The following is a 14,581-nucleotide window of genomic DNA, read 5'->3' as shown; positions in this document are numbered from 1 at the left end:
TTGTCATGGTGAAATGCTTGATTGTCTCTCATTATGACAGTAATATTTCACTTTTTAGTAAAATATCTCAACAAGTCTGCTGTACCAAAAATATGTGAAATGATAAAATAATTACTATTCACAGGAGACTTACATTACATATGTTTCACGAACATTGGGTTTATTTAAAGAACCATGCATCCAGCACCCAAGTTAGTGTGGATTCTGACTCAGCTGGGTATGGTTTAATGTTTTTACTATATGGACACTATAAGTGTCCTTCCACTGCTAAAGAAATATCAAGCTAAGTTTGGTCACAAAATAGGGCTCTAAATTCATATCTGAACCACCTGACTTACTGTGTGATGCACTGTATGTCATCCTGCATGTCTCTTTACCCACATTGCTTCTAATTCATTGTCCTAACTTTGTGGAATCTCAGTGTGACCAAGAAGGAACGTAAGGCATATTCATGGGAATATCTGAGGGTGAGGATAAAAGAGCCAAACCTCTTTCTCATTTTATTTATTTATTTTTTTATTTTTTCTCTTTCTCATTTTAAAACTCATAATAACTGTTACTACCAGTAAATGTATATAACTACTTCCCCTTCATATACTTATGAAGCTATGAAGTTCACAAGGTGCTATGTTTTCTTGTTTAATTTTTATGGCTTCTATTTATTCATACTCAACAAATAATCTTCAGTGCCTATGGAGTTGTGCAGTATTATTAGTGCCAGTTCTACAGGGGCTGTCACAGACTCAGAAATGTTAACTTGCGGGGATCCCTGGGTGGCGCAGCGGTTTGGCGCTTGCCTTTGGCCCAGGGCGCGATCCTGGAGACCCGGGATCGAGTCCCACGTCAGGCTCCCGGTGCATGGAGCCTGCTTCTCCCTCTGCCTATGTCTCTGCCTCTCTCTCTTTCTCTCTCTGTGACTATCATAAATAAATAAAAAATAAAAAAAAAAATTTAAAAAAAAAAATTAAAAAAAAAAAAAAAAAAAAAGAAATGTTAACTTGCCTAGGTCCCCCAGTTGTCCAGGGCTCCAGCTGGGGTGAAGCCTTCCATCAAAATAGAAATGCCCTTGTTTCTATAAATCCCTCATCAATATATAGTGTGATAAACTAATTTCAACTATGATATTAATGATTGATGATGGCTTTATGTGTTTTGCTTCCCAAATATAAAGAACATTTTAACTTAAAACTTCAGCGCTTCCTGAATAACAGCTAGATGAGATGAGTGTATGATGGTAAAAAAGGGAAAGGAGGGGATACAGTATTTTGAGATTCCTTAAATCATATGATTATCAGTAGGTGCCTGACTACTTGGTACGAGGAAGAGATAGGGCTTACTGGCAATACTGAGCTAATAAAAGGGTTAGCACCTCTGCATGTGACAATGTCCTGTGACTACACTCCACCCCACCCCTCTAGAATCTTCTCAACCACACTCCGCTAGGAGAGTAACTGTACCCTCCCACACCCCACCCAAAATGTTCCTGAGGACTGTCTTGTTAGTCAGTGCAGAGCAGAAGATGAGACCAAAAGACTTAAGCAGTTGATTTAAGCAAGGAAAAAAAAACCCTTTCCTTTAAATTATCTAAGACACTGCCCCTTCCTTCTGCCCTGTTTTGGAGACAGTTAATGAAAAATGTTCCTCCCTCTGCACAATGAACAAATCCATTCACTATTCCTACCCTGAGGCAAAGACTGCCATTCATCCCACCCTCAATCTCTCTGCATTACCAATTCTCATCCTTGACCTTGACCCCCAGCAATTCCATTCAGGGCTGCTCACTCTATAGCCACAGAAGAGATGATAAGTGAGTCTGGACCAATTTCAGGAAGAAAACAGGGCTAAACCTCCCAGATTTAGCTGACCACATTAATTGAATTTACCAAATAAATGGGTTTCAAAGACACCAGTTATTCCTCTGATCCAACCTATTATCTAGCAGCCTACAAAAGCTTCCCAACCTTCTCGACAGGACAGGGCACATAGACAATGATAATATTTGTATAGTCTTCTGGTGTAAACAGCTGGAGATTTAGAAGCTCTGAAAAAAAAAAAAAAATCAGAGGCCACCAGCTCCAGGTCACTTGGGCCACTTTAGAGTTTGCCCAGACACTAAGAAGGCTGAGGAAACACTAAGAATGCTGTGGTAACCGGTTAGGAAAGAAGCTTCATCCTAAAGTTTTGTGTCCTCTTACCAAGGTGCTGTCTCATCTCACCCTTCCCTCAGCCAAACCCTTCCCTCTTCCTTCCCCACCCCAATCACTCACCCATCAACCAAGACAGCTCTCTCTTTCGGAGAAGTGCTACCCGCCCCCCACCCCTCTTGCCATCAGCACTCTTTTCTTCATTCTTAGGTGAACTAGTTCTAAAAGCCTGAAAATGCCTAAGATTGGGTCTTTAAACACTGTCTGCATAAAATCATCTTCAAAACCAAACACGGATTTCTCAGGGAACAGAACCATGCTCAGTCCCTTCCCTTTGCTCCATCTGTTCCTTCTCTGCCTCCACTGAAATAGAGCTAGAGGGGGCCCTTCTCTAGCTGAAACCTATGCTCTGGAAATTACCTGCTTCACACTCACCTCTGGGGCTTTTAAAAATGCAAATTTCCAGGAGGCACCTGGCGGGAGTAGTCATAAGAACCTGCGCCTCTTGGAGTCCTGAGATCCAGCCCAATTACTAAAAAATAAACTCTAAGAAAATGCAAATTTTCCAGCTCCCCTTGCCTTGCAGTACTAAATCAGAATCCCTGGGGGTAAAGGCAGGGAATCTACATTTTAAACCGGTCCCTAAACATGATCGTTCTGAGCAGTTCCAGAGCAGAGTTTGAGAGCCTGGGACTGAATCCAGCCCCCTCTGTCTTTATATACAAGAAAGGTACAAGACAGACACAGGAGAGGTGAGATGGGCTTGTCCACGGTCACCTGGCGTGGAAGCCGCCACCCTCCCTAGTCAGCACCTCCGGAGGGCAGGGTGGAAGGGCCTGGAGACCAGTGGGTGGGCCACCAGCCTCTGGCCCCTGACAGCGCGCAGCGCCTGCACTCACCCGCTTGTAGATGTCCTCCCGGCTGGCCTCATACTTCTGCTGCATGCGTTCCTCCAGGAAATAGATGCGCAGCTTGAGGCTGAAGTTCTCCTTCTTCAGGTCATTGAGATGCTGGGACAGAGTGCGATATCCATTAGACATGGTGGGCAGCCCATGGGGAGCAGCATGCCCAGTCGCCCCTCACCCTAGGTACATAGTGCGGCTGCAGCGCGGCATCAAGTGAGCCGCTGGGACGCTGCTGAGGCTATGGCGACATGATCTCGGTGGCTGGGGCTTTCTCGGGGACCTGGGACCGGGCTCGCTGCTCTGGGTGCTGGAGCGCAGCGCACTTTCCTTTTTTACCTCCGGGAGATATTTGCGGAATCCCTGACAGAGGAACATGCTGCGTGAACTCAGACACAAGTGGTGTAACCCGACTCCAAGCCAGGACTCGGCTGTCACCCTCCCCAAGCCTCTCAGGCCCAACTGTAGACAGTTAACAGTTTCTTGGAAAAGAGAAAGAACGGCCCCCTGGAAGCTTCCAGGAAATGGGGAATGGGAGTACTTCAAGGTGATAGTGGCCTTGCACAAAACCAAATGCAGGGCTGTGTGTGAGTGAGCACTTCAGTTTCTGGTGGCTGATGTGCACAATAAAATCCAAAGGACGGGCAGGAACACCTAGCTGGCTCAGTCGGTAGAGGATTTGACTCTTGATCTCAGGATCCTGAGTTTCAGCCCCACAATGGGGATAGAGTTTATTCAAAAAAAAATAGGTGAGCTGCCCGGTCAGTGGTTTAGCGTGGCCTTCAGCCCAGGGCATGATCCTGGAGACCCGGGATGGAATCCCATGTCAGGCTCCCTGCATGGAGACTGCTTCTCCCTCTGCCTGTGTTTCTGCCTCTCTCTGTGTGTCTCTCATGAACAAATAAATAAAATCTTTAAAATAAAATAAATTTAAAAAAAATAGGCAAACAAAAACCAAAGGAGTGTGGCCAAAAGCAATAAACAGGTTGCTACAGGTAAGAGCATATGCACACAAAATGGGGACCACACATCAAATACCCCTTTCTGTCAGGTGCAAATCTTGACGACCTATTAACAGGAGGGTTCTCCAATTTCCTTTGATGATCTAGAACTCACCTCTGATAGGTTCCTTCCCAATTTTCCTCCCTGGACTTTTCAAGTCCTGAAGCAGTTAAATACATAGCCTTTACTACCATATGCCTCCCACCCCCATAGACACCAGAGCCACCCCCAAAGAAAGGGTAAATCTAGTTCCTGAATCCTTGCAAACTGTTTACCGGTAGGACAAGCTCACAAAGAGGCAGGGTCAAAGGCTCCTTCCTCTAAGGGATGAGGGAAAGAGAAGGCTGAGGGGAGAGAGAAGGGGGGAGGGAGGGAGGCGTCAGTCTGGAGCCCAGAGATTTCAGCGAGTCACTGGTTCTTAGCTCTGGCACCTGCCAAGTGAAGCCAGGCACTCATCACCAGATCCTGCTCATAAAGCAATTTAAGATCCTTGAATGACAGCTGCAACATTAGCAGGAAGTATTATTTATACCACATCACACAGGACATTGAAGGTGACTGGGAGACCATACCACAGCACAGATATGAAACATGGGTTCTTAGTTCCAGTAATACCAGGTTGAAAAAAAATAATATTAACAACTAAAGGAAACTGAAACCTTTGTACTTTTTTTTTTAAGATTTTATTTATTTATTCATGAGAGACAGAGAGAGAAGCAGAAGCCTGATGTGGGCCTCGATCCCAGGACCCTGGGATCACAACCTGAGCCAAAGGCAGATGCTCAACCACTGAGTCACCCAGGCACCCCTAAAACCTTTATACTTAAATCAAGTATATATATACTTTATACTTAAATCAAGTTCTCACTTCTACCCTAACCTGACTGCTCTTCATTCTTCTAATCCTATCTTCTTTTTAAGATTTTTATTTATTTATTCATGAAAGAAACACACACACACAGAGAGAAAGAGAGAGAGAGAGAGAAAGAGAGAGAGAGAGAGGCAGAGACACAGGCAGAGGGAGAAGCAGGCTTCATGCAGGGAGCCTGATGTGGGACTTGATCCTGGGACTCCAGGATCATGCCCTGGGCCAAAGGCAGGAGCCAAACCACTGAACCACCCAGGGATTCCCTATCTTAATTCTTCATAGTAATTCTAATCAATATCTCCTGAGTATCCACCAGGTAGTATGTTGGGCATGACAGATACAAAAGATGAAGATAGTCACAACTCTCAAAGAGCTGGGTGGCTAGATAGGTGTAGGGATATGTTTGACACTAGAATCCTCCAAGCTTGTATTATTCAACTTTTTACATTTTATACTGCAATCCGGGATGCACACACACACACACACATACACACGTAACTGAAGTTAAAAGTTTCACAGAGTAATGTTACCATCACTTTGTGTGATGTACTCTTGGTGTTTTTCTATTCTATTTTTCTTCCTAGGAGTGACCTGCTGAGTTGATTTCATGACCCACTAATAGGTTTCATACTGAAGTTTGAAAAACACTGCGTCTATGGGAATCCAGAAGAAAGAATGATTAATTCTTACTGGAACAATGAGAACAAACCTCAATAAGAGTTGCACTTGCACTGCCCTTTGAAAGATAAAAAAAGTTTCAGTGAATAAAGTAGCCTCAGGAGGGCATAATTAGAACTGAGCATTCTCCCAAATAGATTTGGATTGGAAGTGGGCAACACATTTCTTCCCATTGATGTAACTTAAGACAAAATATTCCTCGTTTCTAAAAAAAATTTAAAATTCATTTCGCTCTTTTCATTAAATCTGAGCTCTTAGAACAAGAGTGTTATTTAGGCTTAGAGATATTGAGAAAGATCAAAGTCTAAATAAAAACTCAGAAGATCCTTTTCTGGTCTGAGCTCTGTTACTAAATGGCTGTATGACCTTGGAAATGCACTTCTCCAGAGGCCTAAGTGTCCTCATTTATAAAATGAAGTGGTTGGAAAGTAGGTGATTTTCAAGGCCCTTTTCTGATCTAAGCTCCTAGAGGAAATAACCTACTTATTATCTACTTATCTATCTACTACCATTTTGCACAAGGGGAACCAGGCTGCCAGATTCCAGATTAGTGTTTAATCATGATTTCGATGTCTACTTAGATTCCTTTGTCACATAAGATAGTTTAATAAAGTTCATGGAAAGTAAAATTGCAGATGAATGCAGGGATTCTTACCCAACTTTCTGCACATAAATGCCTGTTTCATCTTATGCCCAGTGATACCTTGCTTTTCTATCTCTCTGGCCTTTTTTCTGTGTGTGTGTGTTTTTTTTTTTTTGTTTTTTTTTTTTTGCCAGTTCCCTAAAGTGAGTACTTAAACAACAGTTATTTCTTCCCCTTCTGATGTTTTTTTTTTTCTCCATACTTTCTCCTTCAGGGATTTTATCCACTTTTAGGGTTATCACTACAGCCTCCCAAACAACCCCCAACCCCAAACCTTCACCTGAGTCCTCTCCCCCAAGATCTAGCCCAACATATCCCACTCTTTGCTAGGTAGCTCAACTTGAATGCTCCATTCTCATAGCAAAGACTTTTGCAACAGTCTGTCCCGTCTGCCAGACTTTACTCCAGCCATCTGTTCTCCATATTATAGCCAGAGTAATGTTTTCAAAATTCAAATCTTATCCTGACATCTCCCTTACTTAAAACCCTTCACAGGCATCTCATCACTCTTAGAATAAAGGAAAGTGCTATCACATCCCCTCGAGAAACACCGCCTCTTTTTTTCAAATCCAAGTTCCAATCCCAACCAAACAAAATCTTCTCTGTTACCCCAGCCCAGAAAGATGTCTCCCTCCTCTGAACTCCTAAGGCAAATATCAACATTTGGCAAGTGTTCATATGGTGCCTCATGACATTGCTTGTCTGTCATCTTGAGGGATTATTTTCACCTTTTAGAGCTATTTAACTTTTCGTGTGTTTATGTCTGTGAGCTGCCCAAGGAAAGGGTCAATAATTCATACGTCTTTCTCTATTCCTTCAGTTCCCACAACAGCCAAGAAGCCCTCTCCAGTGGCATTCATCCCCTTGTGGAGTCACAGCTTGCTTAGAATCACCTCAACTACACTAGAGTATTTTCAGGGCTGACAAGGCATATTAGGTATGTTGGCACTCTCACTGCATAGTTTAGGAAGCAGTCCCTAAATATTTGTGAATTAATGAATAGGTAAGTGCTCCATATATTTTTTATTTTTTGCTGATATGTTAGATAGGGGCTAGCTTGCTTATATTATTCTCACAATTTTCCAATAATATGGAAAGGTTTGTTTTAATAGCTCCAAAGAGACTGTATTTGCTAGCATGGTCAATGTAGAAAATTTCTAAGTTTATTTGCCCATCTAGACCTCTCTCCTGAAGGCCAATCTGTATCTAACTACCTAGTAGAAATGTCCACTTGAATATAAACTTGTTATACTTGTGGCATCTGAAACAGAACTCCTGATCTTTCTCAGCACACATGTTCCTTCCCTGGTGGATCCCATTTCAATTGGTAACAACTCAATATTTGCAGTTGTTTGGGCCAAAACCTTTTGAGCTATTCTTGACTCTTCTTTCTCATACACATCATCTCATCTGTCTGTAAATCATATTTCTACTTTCTATATAGAGAGAATCCATCTACTACCACAGCATTGTCACCTCTACTACTGTGGCCCAAGACACTGTGATTGATCATGCCATTAAATTATTTGAATAGCCCCTGTAACTGGTCTCCCTGCTCCCACCCTTGCTCCCCTATAGTGTGTATTCTTAGCACAGCAGCCACAGTGACCCTTTAAAACACATCCGATTACACCTCTGCTGTAAGCCCCCACTGTTTTTTCATCAAATTTAGAGTGAAATGATAGGTTTCATTAGCCTATAAGGCCCAAAGCCCTACAGAATCTGGAGCCTGGCTCCATGCCCTGTCTTTTCCCTTTTTCCTACTACTCTCCCCCTACACACTTTGCTCCAGCCACATGGTTCACTTTGTTCCTTCTCAAAAACAACCAGCATCTTCCTTCCTTAGGGTTTTGGGGCTTGCTGATCCTTCTGTATGGTATGCTCTCTCTCTCTCTAGATATCTGCTCATTCTCTTCCTCACATTCTTTAGGTCTTTGGTCAAACACCACTGCCACAAGGAAGTGACCACCCTATTTAAAAGTGTAACTCACCCTAGACCTCACCCCAGCACTCCCTTCATTGTTATTTTTTAAAATTCTATACACTTTAATTGTTTAAAATATTATATTTCCTTGTTAATTTTGTTTCTTGTCTGTCTCTGCCCACTAGCATGTGAACTCCATAAGAAAGGCAAGATTTTTCCTGTTTTGTTCACAGCTATATCACTAGTATCAAGAACAGCCTGGTATACAGTAAGTGCTCAATAAATATTTGTTGAACAAAATAATTGATGAATAGGGGCTCCTGAGTGGCTTAGTCCATTAAGCCTCTGATTCTTGATTTCAGCTCAGGTCATGAGTCATAATCTTGGGGTTTTGGGATGGAGCTCTGACCTCAGCGTGGTTTCTCCTTGTCCCTCTCCCTCCTTCTGCTTGTGCAAGCTCTCTCTCACTCCCTAAAATAAATAAATCTTAAAAAATAGAAAGAATTGATGAATAATTAACCTGCCAACTTTGACCTCTCTGGATTTAATGCTTTGTTTTAAAAAAGTTTTTATTTATTCGAGTGAGAGAGAGCAAGCACATGAGTGCTCACATGACAGAGGAGAGGAGCAGAGAGGGAGGCAGAGGGAAAGAGAGAATCCCAAGTAGACTACATGCTGAGCATGGAGATCTCACCACCATGAAAACAAGACTCAGATGCTTAACCAACTGAGCCACCCAGGGCCCCCCTGGATTTAATTCTAATAGAACTCAATCTGCATACAAGATTACCCAGGTGTTTCAGGATGAAAAGCTTATCTAAAGGCATTCCTCTTTATAAAATGTTAATTTTGTAATTACATAAACTTTTCTAACAATTTAACTTCAATATACAAGATAGAATCCAGGCTTTGAATAAGAGTTCTGAGCAATGGGGAATGCAAATCGCTATCAAAGGACCATATGAACTATGCAAATAGTAAACACTATAGGAAATAGGGGAGAGAGGTTATGAGAGAAGGTCCCACAGAGAGCTGGCATTTTAGCTCTCCTGAAAGGATGAATCAGGTTTGGCTAGGCTCAGGGGAGGATGTAAGGCAATCCAGGCAGGTAGAACAGAAGCAAAAGTGCAGAGGGCCAACTAGACTGAAACAAAGAGCCCATAATGTCATGCCACGGAGGGAGAAAGGAAAGGAAGTTCACAACCACTTTAGGAAGAAGATCTTAAAAGTCAGGGTAAGGAGCCTGAGTCTGTTCCTACAGGAACGTCCTGGCTCTGGATTTGAACAAGTGAAGAAAAGGCCAATGGAAGAGGGCCAGGAGCTGCTTGCTGGGAAGATTGTTTTGTTGGTTGTTGCTTCTGTTTTGTTTTACTTGGCTTTTTGTAGCTTTAACACACAAAAGTGTGCATGCCTGGGCCACGTGCTAGACCTACTAAATTGGGCCTCTTGCGGGTTAGCGCCTGGTCCATATGGTTTTATAAACTCTGCATTGCTGGGGAAATAAATAGACACTGCAGGTTCCTGAACAAGCAAGAGGGCATCTGTCTTTGTTCTTCCTTTTTTACATAGAACATGGAAAACCTTTACTCTTCTCTCAAAATACTTTTTTCAAACATTAATGGCTCTCCCCTGTTTTTCTTTTTTTTTTATTTCATCTTCCCACTGCTTCTTAATGTATTAGTTCAGGCTGGAAATAAGACTTTAATAAGGACTCAATCATTGCCAACAATAGTAGGAGGATTACAAGCCAGCTGTTGTATGTCATGCCCCATTAACATAACCAACTGTCAAGTCTCCTTTTTAAAAAAAAACTCAGCTTCACATTTGCTTAATCATTTCAGACCCCCCAGATTGCTCTCATAATGGAAACAGTTGAAAACATACTAATGTCTCACCAATCTCTCTCCTAAAAATAAAGTTCCACTCCACTAAAAATGATTAATCATCTTAATTGACATTCTTTTCATATATAATACTTCTGCAACTAAACTCTGTTAATTTGATATCTACGATAATTCATATCTACATTTCACGAAAATAAAATTATTCTTAAGTCACTTAATACGGTAAACAGGAACAGAATAGTGTTTTATGTAATCCTTGACACTTAATCCATTTATAAATAGGCAATAAATATTATCACTATTATGCATATTTATTCAAGTGGAATAGCATGGCATTATGGAAAGAGCAATAGCTTTTGAACAAAAGAGATCTAGGTTCAATTTCCAGCTCTGCTATTTTCTAAGTGTGTAACTTTGGGAAAGATACTTATTAGTAATTAAGCCAGGAGACTGGGATCTGAGTAGACTGCTAAGAGGGTTACAACTGTATTTGTTTTTTTAATCTAAGGCAAATAGAGTGAAAATAATATTTGTTAAAAATTTAGATATGGTGGGAGGCATGTGGGTGGCTCAGTCCATTAAGCTCCCAACTCTTGGTTTTGACTCTGGTCATGATCTTATGGGTCATGAGATGGAACTCTGCACTCAGCAGGGAGTCTGCTTGAGATTGTCTTCCTCTGACCCTGTTCTTACACTTTCCCTTTCTCTCTCTTTTTCAAATAAGTAAATGAATTTATAAAAACGTTTAGATATTGGGTACAAGGATTTTATTTTTCTTTGTACATTCCTGTTGTTTATGCAATAAGTCTTAATGTTTAAGGATTGCTTCAAAGGGAATGAAACTAGGAATTACAGGGGGCAGCTATGAACTAGATAGGAGGATAAATTCTCTAGCAGAGTTGGATGTAATGAACTCATTGTCACACTCCATCCATCCATTCATTCATTAAATATTTATTGAGCACTTACATTACAAGGGACAGTATATTTCCTGTCACAAAAGAGACACAACTGGAACCAAAAGACCACTTGTCAGGGATTTTGTTAAAATTCTTCACACATAAGCTAGAAGTGAGCTCTAGCGGACTTTAAAGATCTGAGGGACACCTGAGTGGCTCAGTGGTTAAGCATCTGCCTTCAGCTCAGAGCATGACCCTGGGGTCCAGGGATCCAGGCCCACATTGGTCATGATCTTATGGGATCCTGCAGGGAGCCTGCTTCTCCCTCTACCTATGTCTCTGCCTCTCTCTGTGTGTATCTCATGAATAAATATATAAAATCTTTAAAAAGATGAAGATATTTACTCCTGAGATTCCATATGTGAAGCATATTTTCTCATAGAAACAATACTACCAAAGGTAACACTAGTGAGAAAGCTATAACTTTTTGAAGAAACCTCAGAACACATCACTAGCTCTCTGATAGTAGAGCCCTAAAAGTCGACCTGCCCTAACAGAATTCTGGCTGCCTTTACAGAAAGGTAAGGAGGAGATTAATGAGCAAAAAGGACATCATATTTCCAAGACAAAAACAGCAAAGATGAGCGGGACCTGAGGATGTTCCCCAATAGCTTATTTAACCTATAACTTTTCTAACTGCCACATTTTTAAGATAACCCTATGGGAAGGGCATTCAAATGCGTGGAGACTATTTCCTGCTTTTGAACATCCAGTGGAATCCAACCCAGGAGCCTAACTTGTTTTGGATTGGAGAATAGGAGTAGACAGGAAGAGATGGGGCAGGGGGAAGGAGGATGGGTTTTTTCACATGTGATTATTTTATTTATAATACATCTATGTGGGGATCCCTGGGTGGCTCAGCGTTTTGGCGCCTGCCTTTGGCCAGGGACATGATCCTGGAGTCCCGGGATCGAGTCCCGCGTCGAGCTCCAGACATGGAGCCTGCTTCTCCCTCCTCCTGTGTCTCTGCCTCTCTCTCTCTCTATCATAAATAAACAAATAAATCTTTTAAAAAATTATAATACATCTATGTGCCTGGGAGTTCTTATGCTTTTCTAATAAAATCTAAGTTGAAGAAATACAAAAGTTTAACTCCTGGCTGTTTTTGAATGACTTGGACTTGTATCACAAAATTAATTGGGTATTATTATGTTGTCTTCACAACGACCATTACCTGCATAGAAACTGACAATGTACAAAGGACGTCAATGTATAGTATTTCTTTTTTTTTCTATAAACATTTTTTTTAAAGATTTTATTTATTTATTCATAGAGACACACACACACACAGAGGCAGAGATACAGGCAGAGGGAGAAGCAGGCTCCACACAGAGAGCCTGACGTGGGACTCGATCCAGGGTCTCCAGGATCACACCCTGGGCTGCAGGCAGCGCTAAACCACTGCACCTCCGGAGCTGCCCAATGTATAGTATTTCTTTTTATCTTGTGAAGTAAGCAGATCAGATACTACTATCTCCATTACTATCCAGGGCAGTGAAACATCAAGAAGTTGGCTGCCTTGCTCATCGAGAAAGTGGAAAAACACAGACTAATGATTCCTACAGTTTGATCCGTGTTGTATACTCACAAGGGCCTTAACCATGACACTAGATGATCCCTGTGAATTAGGGACTTTTTGACCGAGAAAGTACTCCCACTTCTACCTTATGTCCCTGCATCTTTATAAAAAGTATCCCTCGCTGTAAATAATCTTCCCTGGGACCTTGGGAACCTGAGCCTAAGAAAACATAGTTTTCCCCATTTTCAAGATGAACTTCAAAAGGTTAAACATAGAGTTACCATATGACCCAGCAATTCTACTCCTCGTTATATACACAAGAAAACTGAAAGCATGTGTCCACATAAAGTTTTTTTTTTTTCACACAAAGTCTTTTTTTTTTTCACACAGTCTTGTATATGAATGTTAATAAAAGCATTATTAGTGATATCAAAAAAAACAAAACAAAAAAACAGAAACATCTCAAATCTCTATCAACTGATGAATGGATACAAAGTTTAGTATAACCATACAAGGGAATATTTTTCAGCCATAAAAAGAAATGAAATAGTGATACCTTGCATAATATGGATGAACCTTGAAAACATTTTACTAATGTGAAGGAAGCCAGGCACAAAAAGTCACATACTGTATGATTCTTTATATGAAATGTTTGGGAAAGCCAAATACACACAGAGAGAAGGTGGATGAATGGTTTTCCAGGGTCTGGAGAGAGGGGCTAGGTAGTGGCTGTTAATAGGTATGAGGTTTTTTGGGAGGGGAGATGAAAATATTATGTAACTAGCTAATGATAATTGTTGCTCAACTCAGTAAATATACCACAACTGTGGAAATATACAGTCTAGTTTTTTAAGGATTTTATTTATTTATTTGAGAGAGACAGAGAGCAAGCATGAGGAGAAGGGAAGAGCAAGAGGCAGAGGGAGAAGAAGTGGGCTCCCTGTTGAGCACCTGAGTGGTCAGCCCAAAATAGGGCTGAGCAGGGAGCCCAATGTAGGGCTCTATCCCAGGACCCCGGGATCAAGATCTGAGCCAAAGGCAGATGCTTAACTAACTGAGCCACACGGGTGCCCCTGAATTTGTACACTTTAAAAGGGTAAGTTACATCGTGTGCACATTAAATTTCAATAAAGCTGTTATTTAATAAAGAAGAAGAAAGAAACCTCAGCTGGGAGAGGTAACTTGTTCAGTCCTTTGCTTTTTACAAAGGCTTTTTAATGACTAAGATTCAAAGTTTAATTCAATTCAATTTAGTTAAAAGCAAATGGTTTAGGGATGCCTGGGTGGCCCAGTGGTTGAGGGTCTGCCTTTGGCTCAGGTTGTGATCCCGGGATCCTGGGATCAAGTCCCACAGGGAGTCTGCTTCTCCCTCTGCCTGTGTCTCTGCCTCTCTCTCTGTGTCTCTCACAAATAAATAATAAAAAAAGCAATGGTTTAGAACTGATCATTTCTAAATGTTCTGTTTGTTAATCCATCTTAGATTATGGGGCCCTAACATAAAGGCTTTGAGGAAGTTACCTCTAAGTAGCCCTTACCATTGAAAACTCATAGGTTCCCATGTTTTATCAAGTTAAAGTATTGTTATAATCCTTAAATAAAACAGAATACACACAATCCACTCTGTATTTTGACACAGGAAAAACAAACTCACTAGGCTACCCTGAAGAACATGCATAACTTTTGCACACCATTTTAACAAGGAAAATGCCAATCAAAGTCAATTAACTTAGTTTTCCACTCATCAGCTTTCACTTTCACTTCCTTTTTTAAAAAATATTTTATTTATTTATTCATGAGAGACACACAGAAAGAGGCAGAGACATAGACAGAGGGACAAGCAGGCTCCCTGCAAGGAGCCCAATGTGGGACTCGATCCCACGCCCTGAGCTGAAGACAGATGTCCAACTGCTGAGCCACCCAGGCATCCCTCACTTTCACTTCCATACAGGGTTTCTCCCAGTCTTCCAGAAGTTAACTGTTGATGCTTGCCTCAGAAAGCAGACTGAAAATGCTACAAAGACCTGGCTATTTTTTTCCCCTTTTGGGTTCCATAATAACCAAAACTTTCTTCTCAATAACCAAATCTCTGTTTCTAAAA

The 14,581-nt window shown here is 41.3% G+C and overlaps 1 protein-coding gene across 5 annotated transcripts in view; it reads right to left on the bottom strand.

Annotated features, from left to right (window-relative positions):
- Nucleotides 1–14,581, bottom strand: part of LOC121491101 (phosphodiesterase 4D interacting protein) — a 183,433-nt gene that overhangs the window by 134,952 nt on the left and 33,900 nt on the right. For 3 of the 5 annotated variants that reach the window (XM_041755549.1, XM_041755551.1, XM_041755554.1), the window contains exon 1: nucleotides 3,044–3,374. In XM_041755549.1, coding sequence (XP_041611483.1) covers nucleotides 3,044–3,184 — 141 coding nt within the window. In that variant the 5' untranslated portion in view covers nucleotides 3,185–3,374. Of the gene's footprint in view, nucleotides 1–3,043; nucleotides 3,376–14,581 lie in introns of those variants that run through there. The other 2 variants (XM_041755555.1, XM_041755550.1) reach the window with 2 other exon arrangements.

The sequence above is a fragment of the Vulpes lagopus genome, chromosome 5 (assembly GCF_018345385.1).
Source record: "Vulpes lagopus strain Blue_001 chromosome 5, ASM1834538v1, whole genome shotgun sequence".
Lineage (NCBI taxonomy): Eukaryota > Metazoa > Chordata > Mammalia > Carnivora > Canidae > Vulpes > Vulpes lagopus.
This window is presented reverse-complemented; position numbering and strand designations above follow the sequence as displayed.